The 17,173-nt window shown below is 41.8% G+C and overlaps 1 protein-coding gene across 5 annotated transcripts; it reads right to left on the bottom strand.

Annotated features, from left to right (window-relative positions):
* Positions 1 to 3,713: 3,713 nt before the first annotated feature.
* On the bottom strand, positions 3,714 to 15,615 carry SPATA2 (spermatogenesis associated 2). 5 transcript variants are annotated; one of them, XM_043495753.1, is made up of 4 exons: positions 15,459 to 15,615; positions 10,692 to 10,836; positions 10,409 to 10,484; positions 3,714 to 7,703 (listed from the first exon to the last, which is right to left on the bottom strand). In XM_043495753.1, exons 2-4 carry the CDS (start codon positions 10,724 to 10,726, stop codon positions 6,450 to 6,452), a joined length of 1,365 nt encoding a protein of 454 aa, XP_043351688.1. In that variant the 5' UTR covers positions 10,727 to 10,836; positions 15,459 to 15,615; the 3' UTR covers positions 3,714 to 6,449. The 5 variants fall into 5 exon arrangements, with proteins under 5 accessions (XP_043351688.1, XP_043351687.1, XP_038225809.1 ...); XM_043495752.1 differs by lacking the exon at positions 15,459 to 15,615 and adding an exon at positions 15,210 to 15,361; XM_038369881.2 differs by having other exon boundaries at positions 10,409 to 10,836.
* Positions 15,616 to 17,173: the final 1,558 nt, after the last annotated feature.

Here is a 17,173-nt window from a genome sequence, read left to right as displayed (position 1 = left end):
TTCTTTCTACAGCACACAAGGGATGGGTTGAGATATGTCAATCACAGACCATGTGGGAATAGGCCAGGCAGTTTGTGGGGATTCTCTCTCTCCCGCCTCTCCTCAACAGAAGTTCAGCTTGAATATAACTAGAGTCCTGGATACAGGCTGTTACGTTTAGATGTGCTGCTTGGTACAGCTGTTTTGATTATCTGAGTTTTTGGCTTACCTATGCCTCTGGCAACAAACCTCAACGAGGTCACTCCTGGAGCTCATAGTCTAACCTAATTTGAAAGTAAATAAGAGGGTAGAATTTGTGCATGTACAATGACGAGATGTGCAATATTGCCTCTAGTTCAGAAAGATATCAGCGTTGTAGAGCTGTTAACAGCAGTTTGGTTTACAATAGTGTAGTGTGAAACTCTTAGATAGGCTAGTTAAAACAGACCCTGTTGCACACAAAGCAGTACAAATAAAATGGGCCCTATTTAGGGAAGGCAAAAGTTTCCTTTCCGCCAAAAGGAGTATTTTTTTAAGTTGAGCCCAAGCCCTTCCTTTCCCTCCCCACAGCAAACTTGGCTCCTGTTCCCAGAAGTCGGCTCCATCACACTCCCTGCCTGGAGCGGCTGCCAGGTAGAGTGGCAGAACATGCCCAGGAGTGCAGGGAACCAGCACAGTGGGAGAAGGAGAAAGCCACCCCCCACCCCCCCAAACACAGGTAAAGTGAAGGGAGGGAAGAGTACAGGAGCCCTGGCACTCTTGCTGGAGTGTCTGGTTTTTAAATATTACAAAAGTTGGCAACCCTAGTTGAAGATGAAAATCTTCTCCAGTAAGAGTGCTGAACTTGTAAGCCACTTCCAAAGCAGGGAACAGGGCAGGCCCCAACTGGCAACAAGTAGCTGGAACACTCATTATACTAAACATCTCAGGCCTGCTCCTGCACCACTGAGGCTAAGGGGAGTTTTGATATTGTCTTTGATGAGAATGGGATCCACTGAAAACTCACTGCAAGGAAAACTGCTACATTTCAGGAAACAGTTTGGAAAACATTCTGAATTCTCACCGTAAATCAGGAATTGCTTTGATAGAAACTAGCCACAGAAAATGTACACCTTAAACTGAAAAATTACAGGAATAGTAATAGTCTGACCTTGGGCCCCCAGCAGCTAACTGTAACTAACAGACACTTAAAATAATTAATATTTGACCTACCTTGAGCTAACTAGAATCTAGGCTTCAGTGGCTTCCAGATTCCTATGTGTGAAGAAAAAAAATCCTTTTTGATTCCAAGCAAACAAAAACAAACAAACAAAAACAAAAAATTAGAGTGAGCATTGAAGTAGGTTTTTATTTTTTTCTAAATTGGGCCCCCATCTTCCCCACCCACAGTGCCATCAGATACACACTGAAATAGTCAGGCCTGTGCCCAGAATTCCACAAGAGTTTATTTCACTCTCGTGGCCTCACACGGACAGCCCAACCTTCCATGCGGCTTCCCTGACTTTGTCTTTGTCTTCACTGCAGGAAGTCGTGCATGTTCTTAGCTCAGGTTAGCAGCTCGATTCAACCCTACAGGCTTTAACTCAAGCTGCTAACCCAAGTTGCCTTGTCCTCACTGCTATTTTAACCAGTTAGCTCACTTGGATTAATAACCTGAGTTAAGTACATGCTTCCTCCCTCCCCCCGGTTAAACACACCCTTTGCCACACAAGCCTACTAGCAGCTGTTAGCTGCTCCATAGCACAGGTACCTGTAAAGCCATACTAGAGGGCTTGCTGTGTTATTGTCCAAAGGTTCCAACAATCTGAACTGGGTCTGGGCACAGTATAAACAGACTTTATTCCTATCCCAAGATCTTATGATGCTGTAAGGAGCAATATTATCTTCCACACATTACCACGTGCATGGAAATCTATTAAGTAAGCCTATCAGAGAAAGGAGCTGCTCCCGGGCTCGACCACCAGTCTCCCCACAAACCTGTGAAACTTTAACCATATAGTGTACCTACAGGTTTTCATGGCTTCAGAACAAAACCACCACTGAAGGATCCTCAGCATCACACCTACACAGAGCAAAGGGTCAAACAGATTACCTAATCCAGTAATTTATGCCTTTGTACTCTGGAGCACAATGAGGCAACTGCCATGATGCTAGTGCATACAAGCAGAAAGTTATTTTAATTGAAAATGGACAGGGAAGGGAAATAGCAAATGGAAGAGGCCATAGCCAAAGAATGTTTTCAAGATGGATACAACTGTAAAAAACTAGTGTAATTATAAAGAATAGATAAACAGTGCATTCAAGTTAAAAGCTCTTTCACAAGAATAAGCACAGATATCTTAATAAAGCTGACCTTGAAGAAATAACAAAAATTATATAATTTTCAGAATTAGGTGTAAAACATCCTCCCCCCCCTGCAAAAAAAATAAAAAACCAAAACAATCTAAGAGCTTTCCTAGCCTTGCTCTCTTGCTATCTATTTACTACAATAATTGACATTAGAAGTATGATCCAACGCTCAACTACTTTAAAAGGAAGCTGGATCATAGCCTAAATAGATACATTTGATATGTTACCTTACACTTTGTCTCACTCAGAGGCTCAGCATGCTGGCAACCTCATAATCACCACAGAGATCAGATCACTGAGATTTTAAAATCTCTTCAATATTCTTTAAAAAGAGGCAAATATATTAGTCTTTAGCAGGTACTGTTGGATATTTTTCAATAAAACACACAAGGTGTTTAGAACCCAGAGGAATATCCTTCATAGAATACCTTTAGAGTGCAAATTATACAAGCTGTCAATCTCAACTACTTGACAATGTGTCTTAACTTTTATCAAGGCAATGGAGGAAGCAAAACAAATTGAACCATAACCAGAAGCGTCAGGCAGTAAGAAAGTAACAAATTTTTTGTACATGCACTAGAAATACATTAGCTCTGCATGCACAGAAGTCCAGGATGTGAGCCACTGCAAGAATGTTTTAGTTATGCTTCTTGGGCCTGATCCTCCCAGACATGCATCTGGAACTCTGATTTCTCAAATGATCTGGAAATAAATGGCTTTCAGGACTGGGCCTCTACCGGTTTAAGACGGACATTCACATAAGTTTTAAAATGTATTCAAACCCAAAGACAGTCTAGTTTGGAATTTGGAAGATGGTTTTACTCCAAAACCAATAGGATGCAGCCAACAAGCTCAACTCAACTGCCAAAAAAAGCATGTGAGTAGTTCCACTTATTTTACATTAAAGCTATAGCATATGTATGTACATCAGGAAGCTGACTTTAAAAGCAGCACATATTATGTCCTCATAATGGTGAAGTCAATCAAGTCTGAGAAGTAAACTAAAGGAGGATCTCACAGCACACATATCTGCTCTGTATATCCTATATAGTCTTAGGAAGCAACATGCCAATCTTCACATTATGGACCAAGCAAAATCATGCTGCTATGTTTCTTAAAAAAAAAAAAAAAAAAACCCACACTTTTTGAAGAGTCTATATTTAAAGAGACATGTTCTGAATTTCATGAACTTTAGGCTCCTGGATGACATACACTTACACATGAGTCAGTGCCCAAAGGAGAAACTTTTGTGCAAAGCGTGTATACGAGACATCTAAATGCACTCAACTTCCCCCTCCCACACTCCATAAAGACATAGGCCTTTAAGAGAAGGCTCCAAAACACGTTCAAATGTTTTAACAGAAATCAGATGCAAAACACCTGCATTTTAAGTTAGCATATATTTTACTGCCTCAATCACAACAACCTCATACAGTAAGATACACAAAAAATAGAGCATGGTATCACTTGCAATTCAACACAGTTTTGTACTACAGTATTCAATGACAGATATAAACACAGGACTTTTCCTTTTTAAAGCAAATATAGTAGTCCCTGCTATGTTCACTGTATAAGTTACGTGGCATCACAGTTTTAGTTAATTACTGTAGTGAAAGTAGCAATATGGAAGTTGAACTAGTGAACTAGAAGGTACATTGTATAGCAGCCAAAACAGGCATGACACTTCAGAAAGATGAACAGAAAAAATAACTACCAAAATGAGAGCCACCCTTACAGACTGTATTTTAGTAGTAAAATTGTTTTAAATTCTGCATTATATACATACTTGTATCTACATGTGTTCTATTTTATACATATATATACACACACACATACGTGTGTATTTATAAAAAAGCCATTAAGATTTTGAAAACCTTATCATTCATCTAAGCAATACTGAGCCTAGCTCAACAGTTCCCAAACTGTGGGTCACAATGCACCATTAGTACATGGGGTCACAGAGGACAGACACCATTTTGCTCCATGCAGCATGATCTTGCACATACAGTGCAGACAAGGTCACAATGCATGGAGGATGCCCTGTTGTTCTACAAAATAGCATCCTCCACGTTATCTGGAGTCCTGGCAGGAAAGAATTCATTAAAATGGGGTCATGCCAACAAAAAGTTTGGGAACCCCTGCTGTAGCCTTCAGAGTCAGCAAGATAATACATCTTTATAACATTTCCAGTTGCACTCACTTGATTTGTCTTCTGATAGCTAACCACATGCCATTTACTTTATATCTTAATGCAAGTCACAATAACCTCTCTCAGCCTTCTATAAAATCAAGTTTCACTTTTTCCTTTGTATATCTGACACACTTATGGCTAAAATATTTTAGTAAGTTTACAATATTAACCTATTTAATTCCCCTCAACCCAAAACAATAAAGACAAATTTGGTGACCAATCATTCATGCATGTTTTTCCACACAGAGTCAACGGACATTTGAAAAAACAAAAAACCTAGAATCAAACTGTTCAAAAACATTATTTTAGTGCAAAGTGGATTAATTTACACTTTAGATAATTTTAGATATTTTAAATGTTTGATTCCAATACTCTGATTAAGTTGCCTAATATTTTGTCTTACCTAGCTTTTCTGAATGTAAAAGAAAAAAAAAATAAAAGGGGGTTCTTACAGATTTTCTTTTCCTATAAGACTAAAGTCTGTCCATAGATGATGCAGTTTAATTTATTACATGTTCTGTGGGCCAAACTGTACAGCACCCTGCACAATGGTCTAGGACTAGGGCTCCTAGGCGCAACAGTCATATAAATAAATAAATAATAAGTTCTACTGCCCGATTCATGTCTACAAGTGTTGGATTTACTCCAATGGAAGTCATACAAGCTCTGTGAATTTGATCAGATCACTTCCTTACCTGCTGAGCTACACTGTAGACTTTGCAGTGGATTTAGATGCAGGGTGTATCATCTATGCATACATAGTTCCCATAAGCATAAGGGAAGAAAATGTGCACTCAGGCCCAAAATCCTGCAGTCCTTACTCAGGTAAGACTCCAATTAATTTAGGAGAGGTCTCTCCTGAGTGAGAGCTTTGGGTTCTTTAAAGAAGGAAGCAAAGAAAATAAACTCTTTCTAAGCCAATAATATCAGTCTGCCACAGTGACTGTAGTAAACAATGAAATACAGTACATGTAAAAAAAAAAAAAAACCCAAAAGGAAGCCATCTGAACAAATAACCTAGAGAGGCTTCATAGTTACAATGATTTTACCACTTTTAGAATTCAACACATTGAATCTATTTATTAAAAAATAAACTGTTTCCAAATCACCTATTTACAGTACAAAGAATGGGATTTAATACATGTGCAACAGAAGATGAATTAAATCAGTACTCAACTGGAAAGACAACACTCCAGGCATAATTTAAGTGACATGTATACAGATTCACCTTTTAAAATACCACACAGTAAAAACCAGTAGGATGGTATTGGCAACACTAGAAAATAAAGCAAGAACTCTTTTCAAATTCAGATTGTATACGTTTGAGATAAACATCTTGGGGGATGGAAGGGAGAAGGAAGAAATATGAAGACATGAAGAGGAGTTGTCTTGGTGTTTACATTTTAGAGCTCAGGAAATGCAGCCAAACTCTTCAAAAATTAGTCCTTTTTGGCAACCAAGCAATTTGCAAATACTTCCTGCAAGTATTTTAAAGTTACTCTATTAAAACAGACTGATTTCACAATACACTGAAAATGCTGCTCTTAATTTCTTGATTTTATACCCTTATGTGGTTTTATTTGGGTGAGGCAATAACTGCAACCCAATAACAAAGGTGTGGTGTCACTTAAAGTGCAACAGCTGCCAAGTTTTAAAGGAAAATGTGCTCTTCTCTCCCATCTAAATTGAAAAGCAGTTATCAGATAAGAATCACCTAAATGGTAGCAGCATGAACTCTAATGTATATGCAGCATTTGTGAAGCCACTAAAACTGAAACTGGCACTAATCATTGAAATGTATTTCCAAAAACTGGACACATCTGGTTGATTTATATATAAAGAGGTCAGTATCATATTTGTTACCAGTGAAATCAGAAAATTCCATGTGTTTTTAGCCCTTGTTTCTCCCCTCAAACACAAAATTTCAAGTTTATCTATAAACAAGGTGGGGCAGCTGGGTTGATTTATAGTTTAATTGATTGTTAGGCATGAATCTGTGTAGCTCACTCTTTCTACAGCAGGGATCATAATAGTAAGCATTGAGGCAAGCATCACATGAGACTTTTGAACAGAACGTGCATGTGTTTGCAGCTCCAGATCGGTTACAGAAGCCACAGCGTAGGGTGCCTGAAGGCTTGGATTTTGAACTGAGTTGAGCAGCTCTTTCTTGACTCTGAGTCTGTAATGCATACTGAGATTTCTCTCTTAAAGCAGAGCCAGGAGACAAGCCATCATTTGGAATTGTTTTGCTTGAATAACTGCTCTGTTTTGCTGCTGGATATTCCTGCCTATAGATGAGCAGATTGTCACACTTTTGGCAAACAGAAGTGCCGCAAGTTATGCCACAATTCTGGCACTTGAGGGAAGTTGTCTCTTTGGCTAGATGCGTACGTTTGTGGTAAATGGGATTGGCATCATTTCTCATTAGCCATACATCAGGTTTACTAGCTTCTTGTCTTTTAAAGTTTAACATACCTCTAGAATCAGGATCAGTATACAAGTCTAAGTCTTCTTGACCAGAAAAATAGGAGTTGTAGGGGACATTTGTTCTTAACATGCCATTGGGATGGGATGAAATTGACAAAAATTCATCTGAACACCCATGTGGAGAGCTTGACATAGTAAGAAGAGATGGTGATGGACGTATTATTTCATCTTTAATGTCATCTTCTGTATCAACCAAAATTGGTTCTTTTCTGAGACTCAATGAAGTCATCAATGGTGGTTTCTTGTTTTCCCAATAGCTGTCATATGTATCCACAGATTTAGAAGGCTTGCTTACTTTTGGCTTGAAGTAATCTTTAGAGGCTCTTTCACTAGCAGATTTCTGAAGAACCATGCGTGCCATAGAAGTGTTCAAGTTTTCTTTGCATTCTGTGCGCCGTTTCATAGCTTCCGAGCAGCCTCTAACATCTTCATTGCTATTTTTTCGCTCATTTACAACATCAAGCTCCGAATAACCTTTATCCTTCACTTGCAAGTGAATTTCAAGCAGTTGTTCACACTCTATTTTTGCCAAAAAGAGTTCAAATGAAACCATTTTCACTTGGAAGTCATCAACCAACTCTTTGAGCTTATACATCGTTCCCAGCTCTTGGACATATCCCATGTAGTTCAGAATCTGTCTTACATCCTCCTCAGGTAGTGTGGACTTTATATAATAAACAAAAGGTCCCGTGTAGGTCTGGAAGGGGGAAAATAAAGGAAAGTTAGGTTAAGCGCTCAGTGGCGGACTAGATGCTCAGACACTACAATGCTGGGTACAATATAGGTACCTTCTTAGTCCTATCTAATCAATCAAAAAGATTACATGTACTCCACAAAAGTTGAACCCAAATTCTGCAGCACTCCTGTTTGACAGACTAAACATTCTGCATCAGCTTCAGATAAATCCAAAAAAGAAAGGTTTTGCTTAAATTTGAAGACCATACGATCAGCATGTAATCCTCCTGTTATTAAATTGTTTATTTTATGCTTCCCCTAAGTATTCCAGTTTTAATGTACCAGAAATTAAATTTACAACACAACTGCACTGTACAAGCTTTTTTTTTTTTGGGGGTGGGGGGGTGGGAAGAAAGATGGAGGTTTCAGAAGCGAGTAGTGGACAGCTAAATATTTAAGAATCTGGAAAGTTGTGGCCGTATTGGGAATATGGGATTGCAAAGTTAACTGGATATTTCTGATAAAGCAGTCAGTGAAATAGTTAATGTTGACATTAAAATCTTATCCGATATACTGAAATGAACGATGTTAGTTCAAATCTCAGCAAATACTTCAGGATGTCTGCAGACTGGAGAGGAGAGTGCTGCATTGGTTTATGTTGTTCACATTTCAAAGGTTTTCTTCATACTCTAAGTGTTTGAAACATTTTTAAATGACAGTTCATATTTGGAGCACACCTCTGCAGGAAGGGATGGATTTTATAGCAAATTCTGCAGCCATGAAGCATTGACAATAATCTGTGCTTCTACTGCCCTATCTGTACTGGACATAACATTATGTACATTTGCAAAGTGCCTCAGATGAAAGGTGCTTCACATGCTAATTATTAAGGACAGAAAATTCCTCAAGAGAAGGAGCAAGTTTCCTGGGAAAGAAGTTAAAAATACAAGCCTAAGATGCAACACGCATGTAAATACAAGTGTGTTCTAGGCCAATTTTTACAAAGGTCTATTAGGTACACTCTCTTTTCTAAAAATCCAAAGCTATGGGATTCCCCACCCTGAGAAACTCAAGGAGCACTTGCTCACTGATTCAGACAGAAAAACACAGGAGCCAAATGAATCATTTGCAACTTTGTGAAACACTGTCCCAAACTTATCTTATTTTTGGGAACCAACTGACCTTTCTTCTGAGCTACTTAGCTTAATGCAAATATCTGGCCAGGGATAATCATAACATTTTAAAGCAGGGTGTTCACTCAAATCAATTTGTACAACATACTTATGGTTTTTCTTTCAGATGACTGTGTCAAAAAGCTAATGAAGACGTCTCATTTCAAAACTTTAGTATTGTTTTTTTAAACAAAATCTCAAACATTGAGCTGAGGTGTAGCAGTGGGTTAAATATTTCAGTCTGACCAGAGCTAACAGCCTTCTATATTGTTGACAAAATTGACTCCAAAGAGGATGATTTACAGTGTTTGAAATGGAAAGTAAATTCTACATTTTCTTGAGCCTTAGTCAAATTTTATATATCAAGAGTCTACAGTAAAAAACGAGGCTTGTGGGGACGAGGAAACATATGGATCCATAAGAAATATCCCTTGTGAGGCAACATAGCTGAGATGTTAGCTCTGACTGGAGTTCAAATCCTATATTGGGTCACAAGTGGAAATTATTTGGATCTGTCAACCTTGTACATAGTGGTAAAAAGAACCACAATATATGACCATCGTCTACAATGTTAGCATCCCAAGAGGTGTCCTAGACTGGAATAGTCAAGATCTTACCAGTCAGGACTTCAGTGCAATGAGGAATTAGACATATGTAGAGTTCTACAAGTCTGGAATAGTTCCCCCTCTCCAAGATGTAATAGAAACTATTGAATCCACCATGAATTTTTTCTTTTAAAGGACACAGTCAAATAGTTTAATGTACAGAAAAATGCTTTGTAAGGCTATATTAGAAGTATTTATAGGCAACTTTCAAAAACAATTTTCTGTCTGGATTTAAAATTTCACCTACGGTATTCACAGCTCAAACACTGCAGCTTTGAACCAGTATAAATGAGAACCTAAAGACAAGAGAGACTCCAAACTGGCAGTGGAAGAGAAGCTAACTAGTCTGCTTCCATGCTCTACTCTAAGCTGAGCTATATACAAGTATTAAACAAATAGCACAGATGATGATAGGAATATTAGGCTTTTAAATACTATCAATCTCAAACAAAGACCCTGACACAGGTAAGGAATTTAAAAGGACATTAAAAAATCAAGGCTCCATGTGATCAGGAACGAAGAAAGATGTTCTTAAAACAAACTAAAGAAGTTTGCTTGCCAGCGTGAGAGGAGTTGAGATTCTCAATCCAGTTCCTGGTAAAAAAGTGTCTACTTCACAAAACAGAGCACACTGCAATTAGTGCTAAATTAATAGCAGTGCTGGCAAAAAGGGCAAATATTGAGTGAACTTAAAAGTCAACTATCCATTCACCCTAGTGGTATTCCCCTGCCATCAAAGTCAGGATACAACAGTAGGCCGAAGGGAGGGGGAGAAGCTTGCACTAATTCTGCTTTTGTTGTGCCTGTTTTATGAATACAGAGAGGATTTCAGACTCCAGGACTGCCTATCTGTCACCTTTCAGCAATGTAAAGAATACTTAGGAATAAAAGTTAGATGAAACTACAAATCATTGTTCTAATGTATTACCACCATATGTGAGACTTCTTACCTTTATAGTTTTGAATTCCTTCTTCCAAGGGTAAAGAAAGAGATTAATTCCTACTATCTCCAGCATAGCGAATGCACTATGGAGAGAACGTAAATTTGAGGATTTCAGGGATCTTAGGGAATTTTCAGCCATATCATAAAATTTAATCAACCGGAATCTATAAAAGGGATCAATCTTGGGAAGGCAGAGTAAGGCTGATGCTGCCACTCGCAGATATTCATCATTAACAGGGCGCTGTTTGCTGTCAGAAGCATTCAATTTGGATTCATGGAACTGTACATACTTCTTAAATAAATCGTCTTTATATTTTGTATCCATTGAAACAGGACTTTGGCTCACTCTTGGGTGGCTACCTCATCTCTTCCATGATTATTCTGCAACAGGCGGATTACTGAGCCTTTTACAAGTTTTCAGTAATCGTGATTCTTCTGGAATAAAAAGAAAAAACAAAGACAAGTCATTACAGCTGCATTACTCCAGCATGCCTGTAATTCCACGTACCCACAGGAGCCTGTGAAAGTGTGCATAGAACAGCGGATCCCAACCACAAACTCTTCAGGCTTCTGTAACCATGTAATAGGTGTACCGGTCTTTTGGTGCCCCCTGGAGAGCCCTTCACAGTCGTTATACACTCTTCTCCAACTGCATCCTAGAACAAAGCCAAGCCAGACACTGATATAGACATTTGGGAGTTAAATCCCAGCAATGGGTCCACAACAATTTCCCCAAGTCCCATCTGGCTCTTTGAGCCAAGGCAGCCCTAGCCCCAAAGAAATCAGGTGCACATGAGCCTAAAGAGAGCGGAGATGCTTTTTGGTCCATAAGAATAGAATGGTTTGATGACTAAAAGCAAGGGTGTGGTGCGATGAAAACAAAGTAACCTCTTTATATTGTTCTGGGGGCTAATGAGTTAAATTGCATGAAGAGAACTGTAATCAGAGACTTTATTAATCTATTATTTTGCTTTCTCCAGAAAAAAGTAAACAAACAAACATGAACTGCTCCAAAAGGGTTCTTTTTACTTATCTCAGGACTTCTGCTGTGATTCTCTCTAACTGCATGGACTGGACAGCCCAGCACTCTAGTCTTTCTATTTGTACCTTATCTGTAAGCATCTGTGTGCTCCTGATATCCTATCCAGCTGTGCATATCCTACCCTGCCAAGCAGGTGGGGTGGCTCGAAACTCATCTCACAACGGTGGAAGAGGTCACATGCAACTGAACAGGAGGCAGTGGGCAGCAAGTGGCACAGCCAAGATTTTAGCCTGAAACTGGCAGTTACATTAAAAGCTGGGATCCCTACTTCTAACAGCTCGTATGGGCCCTGCTTGGACCCGTTATGCTGGTGTAGTACAAAACCTTCATTACTTATGGTTTTTACAAGTGTATTAATATTGGTATTTCTACTTTAGTGACTTTATGGCTCCTGCATAGGCAAGCCCTTTACACTGGCTTCCAAATCCTACCGAAGCCAAGATGTATTTGTGTGGCCCTGACGTCATCCAGATTCTACAGAATATAACCTCTCATTTTTAAAGAAAATACACTTCTAGTCCTTATGGTTGTGAAAACCTCCCAACTGTGAGCCAAATGTAAGTCAATGGAGTGTTGTCTTTCTGAGTCTGCAGTCAACCTGAAACAATGACTCAAAAGTGTAAACTCCCCAACCCACATTAAGCCCATGTAAATGCCACCTGTAATTATTCAGTTGCTGATCATTTTAGCAGATGGGAATGAAGCCCGGGGGGTGGGGGGGGAGAAGAGAGAGAAGAATGAGAATTTCTGCTGGACAGAAGATGCATCAAGAACAGGGGGAAAAAAAGAGGAAGAAGAAAGAGAAACAAAGGTCCCAAATTTCAATGGTCCCAAATTCAAGAATATTCTTTCACCAAGTAATGCTGAATACAACAATGAGGAAGTGAACAAACAACAAGTTAGAAGTTGTGTACAAGCAATCTTTGTGCAAGCTTCCCTCTTGATATCAGTGAGAATTCTGCTATGAATCACAGGGAATATGGAGTCCTAAATTCATACCTCAGCCCAAGATCCACAAATAAAAATGCAACTGAGTCTTCTCCACAGGATTGGTTTACTGCCCCTTCCCTAAAGTTATTTCTTTATTTGAATAAAACAGAACTGGACAAAAGCAGCAGAATGCCACTACTCAACCACCACCTCCCTCCCAAATTAAATAATTAGGCTATGCAAAAGAGCTCCGATTGTTTCCAATCAACTGGGACTTTCAAACCAGTCTTGAGAAGAGACTTAAAAAACAGGGAACAATCCTGCAATAGAATGGAGCTGGATTAGATATCCTAACCTCCATCTCTGTTTTCAATAATTGTAGAATACAGCAGTTACATGAATGGGGCATTAAGATTAGGAAGTCCCCTAAAGACAAGTAATTCCTTCCTAAAGATTTTATGAACTGTGACATTCATAATCATCTCCAGCTCCCAAGACTTGCCATTTGTGGCAATAAGATTTCACAGAATCACAGAATATCAGGGTTGGAAGGGACCTCAGGAGGTCATCTAGTCCAACCCCCTGCTCAAAGCAGGGCCAATCCCCAATTTTTGCCCCCATTTGTCCTAAATGGCCCCCTCAAGGATTGAACTCACAACCCTGGGTTTAGCAGGCCAATACTCAAACCACTGAGCTATCCCTCCCCCAATTTCAGTCTCTAAGGCTTTCACCAACACTTACACAAAGAAGAGTATTGTATTGAGCACAAGAAAATGCTAAACACAAAAATGTTTTTCAGGTTTCAGAGTAGCAGCCGTGTTAGTCTGTATTCGCAAAAAGAAAAAGAAATGCATCCGATGAAGTGAGCTGTAGCTCACGAAAGCTTATGCTCTAATAAATTTGTTAGTCTCTAAGGTGCCACAAGTACTCCTTTTCTTTTTTTAAAAATGTTTTTGAATGTTAAGACATCCTAGATCATGATTAAGTTTATTAAAAGACAGAAGAATACAAGGTACATTCATGTATCACTCTCAATCAAAGCCATCAGTTTGCTTATAAACTGTAGTATTTCAGTTAAGAAGTGGTGTCCCAGAAGTACTAAAACTCTTCAAATGACAAAACTAAAGAAAGCTAGCTGACATATTAAGCACAACAACAATAAATGTGCCACCTTCAGAACTGTGATTACATTAGAAAAAGGTGAATTACCATTGGCAATTTCAGAGCAATCTATAGGGAAATCAAATAATTCTGTCCCATTAAGAATAAACAAAACCCACCCAGTCTTAGATTGGTCTTTAAAATGGTTTCTAAAGCATCTGACAAGAAAAATCCCCTGACGCAGAGTAGAAAATCCCCCTGCTATTTCTGCCATAAATCTTAACTACTCAAATTGGTTCCATTCAAAACACTCATCAGCTCTTTGAATCAGGACTTTATAAGAGGGATTCCTTGACCCAGAAAGCGAGAACATAGCTTTCATATTACACTGACCTACACAGCATGAAGTGTGGCTGAACCATCAAAATAATTTTACCACAAACCCACAGGCATATCCCCTGAATAGCAATTTGAGATTGAGAGGCTCATGCAACAGGGTCTCATCAAGCAGGCAGCTATTTTTATTTTAAACCGAATTCAACTGAACCTAAAAAATAAACTGACCCAGTGTACCCAGCTCAATCAGTTTCTGAACCTATAGCTAATTGAGTGAAACCCTGATCTAACCTAGCATCCTTCTCAATCCTGTTTCCATGGTATGCTGTTTGGGAAAACCGAGCTCTCCCCTCACTTAACATGTTGCCAATTCTACATTTTCAAAGAAAGTATTCTCCTGGAATATTCTTCCACTGCTAATCATCAGCTAATTCTGCCTCTGAACCTTCCTGGGCCAAGTACAAAGTCATGAAACTTCATTAGAAATCATTGCTGGCCTTCAGTTACCTGCTTGGGCTCCCATCCTCTCCACTCCTTCAGAGTATGTTTACACTCAAAACCAACCAACCTAACACCACAGCATCAAGCCTCAATTGACTCAGGCTATAGGGCTAAAAGCGGCAATGCAGATATTCCCAATCGGTCTGGAACTCAAGCTCGGAGACCTCTCTCCATCCCCCCGGATTTCAGAGCTGCAAAACATCTATGCAGCTATCATTAGCCCGACAGTGAGCCCAAGTCTGTTGACTGGACTTTGAGGCTTGCTGCCATTTGAGGGTTAGGGAAAATTTAGTTATTTTTGCAACGTAGGTGGACCCTTAGGACCCTTTTCAAAACCTGCTGTGCATGAGACAGTCAATGGAAGAACCTTGTCTGTATACTCTACGTCGTGGCATGCGTTTTTCCCCCATAGATCCCGAGGCCAGAAGGGAACAACTGGGGTCACCTAGTCTAACCTCCTGCCCACACACGCCATGCAACGTCTCCAAAACAGTTCCATGGGCAGATCTTTACACCCTTAGAGGCACCTTCGCCCAGCCCCCCGGAGGAGAAAGTCTCCGATTACATTACCGGGGCTGGGGGAGACCAAGGGGAGCCCGAGAGCTCCCGGGCCCTTCTGCACCCGTGCCTGGCGGGGCTCTGCGCGACCGGGCTGTACCTAGCCAGACAAGCCTCCCCCGGCTAGCGAAAGCGAAACCCGGGGCCCGCAGCGGGGCCGGCCGGGCACCTCGCAGCGGTAGGCGCACGAGAGCCGGGCGAAGCGGGGGGGGGGGGGGGGGCGACAAGGACCCGCAGCGCTTACGACCAGGAGCCCCCCGCGGGCACCCGAGAGGGACCGCCCAGGGAGGGGCAGCTGGGACAGGGCCCTGCTCTCCCCAGCTGGGGCCGCCTCACTCACAGCTCGCAACGAGGGGAAACCGGGTCCGGGTCCCGCGACCAGCCGCCACCGCCGCCCGCAGGAAGCCACCCGTGCCCCGGAAACAGCCCCCCCCCCCCCGTGCTCGCTCGAGCAGCCGGAAGTGACCCCGGTGCGGGCGAGCAGGGAAGCATAAGGACCCGGAAGAGCTGTGGCGCATGCCCAGTGCTCTCGGGAAGGAATCGACAGCAGCCTTAGCTCGTAAGGGAGCTCTCCGCCCCTCTCTCTTACCCTTCCCCGCCGGCGAGGCCACCGCACGCCCCGCTCTCCAGCCGCAGGGAAACAGCGGCAGCCGCAACCCGGCAGCAAATCAGTTTAGGGACAAGAAGTGACGTAATACGGCGGCTGGTTCTCATTGCGCATGCGCCGCTCGTGGGCCGCAGTCGGCCGTGTGATGCCATCGAGCGGGATTTAAAGGGCTAGAGTAGCCCCGGGCAGGTCTTTCCCTGTCATGGTCTCCTGCCCTGAGGGCTCTCCCTATGGGCCTGCAGGGTGCCTGGGGCCTGGCTACCCCTGTCCAGCAGGGCCTAGGCTGGAAGTGGCCTGGTGAACAAAACTGGGCTTTTCACGACAGGGCGAGTCGGAGGGCAGGGTGCTGATTGTCCTGGGACGTGCCTGGCCGCTGCCAGCCCAGCTGGAACTAGAGTCCCAGGCACGTCAGGTGGAGCCACGTTTGGTGAGGGTGCCGATGGATCAGCCTTTGAGCCGCTGCCTTAGGACTTGGCTACACTATAAAATTTAGTTAATGTGAGTCGACGTACAGCCACAGCAGTAATTAAAGTGGTGTTTCACATCCAGGCTATGCTCCTTCTGTCGATGGTGCGCATTCTCACCAGCAGTGCTTCCACTGACTGAAGTGGGGCATTGTGGGGCACTGACTGCTTGAGCGCTCTCCCCGCTCCGCCCCAGGTCTGACAGCCCGAGCTGCTGGCCTGGTGCGGGCTCACACCTGGAGTATGGGGTTGGCAGGTTCCCTGCAACACAGCAGCCAGCCTGTGAGTAACCAACTGGAGCCAGGATTCTGGGAACTGACAGGCTCTTCACACCACAGCAGCAGCCCTGGGAGCCTCATCTGCAGACACGATTCTTGGTGCTGCTAGGCTCCCAGCTCCAGAGCAAGGAGCCGACCAGCTGTGAAATTGACATTCTTGTCAGTTTCATGAAGGCTCTTATTTCATATTTTGGCTGCTGCTCCCCAGGGGATCCAGTTGTATGGGATTGACAGCCAATAGGCAATGTAAACAACGCAGTGTCTACAAGGACATTGTATTGCCCTAACTACATTGACCTAACCAGAGCCCTGTATGGGACTGACAGCCAATAGGCAATGTAAACAACGCAGTGTCTACAAGGACATTGTATTGTCCTAACTACATTGACCTAACCGGAGCCTCTCACAAAGGTGGAGTTATTAAATCGGTGTAGTGGGCAATTTACATCAGTGGGAGCAACATTGTAGTGTAGAAACTTACAGAGTTAGGTCGATTGACGTTGACCTAACTCTGTAGTGTAGACCAGGCCTCAGTGATTGATAAGCTCCTCAGAGGCTTTGCAACCAATGCCTCACAATAGGACAAAGCTGCCACTCCACAGAATCCACCTTGAAAAGTAAATGCTGTCTTTGGGCCTGGCTACCTGTGGATGATTTAACTGTCAGAAAATGGTCTGGGGTGGAAAAAATATTGTGAATACTTCTAAAGTTTTGAGCTGGTTTAGTGGTTGTTGTGTGACCTATGCTGCACAGAGATCCAGAGAGGAGGATGAACTTCAGTCGGTCTACAGCTATAGGTTCCAAAATTGTCAATACATTACCAATGCTATGTATTTAAAGAGCATGGTTCAGCACCCCAAATCATGAGACTTGAAAATAAGTATGGGAGGTTAGTTTGCTTTTGGTTTTTGAGCTTTTAAGGTTCACGTTTTCCACCTTTTTCTAAAACCATGAG

Source organism: Dermochelys coriacea, chromosome 13 (assembly GCF_009764565.3).
Source record: "Dermochelys coriacea isolate rDerCor1 chromosome 13, rDerCor1.pri.v4, whole genome shotgun sequence".
NCBI classification, from domain to species: Eukaryota; Metazoa; Chordata; order Testudines; family Dermochelyidae; genus Dermochelys; species Dermochelys coriacea.
Note: the sequence above shows the minus strand (reverse complement) of the source record. Positions and strands in the feature narration are given on the sequence as shown.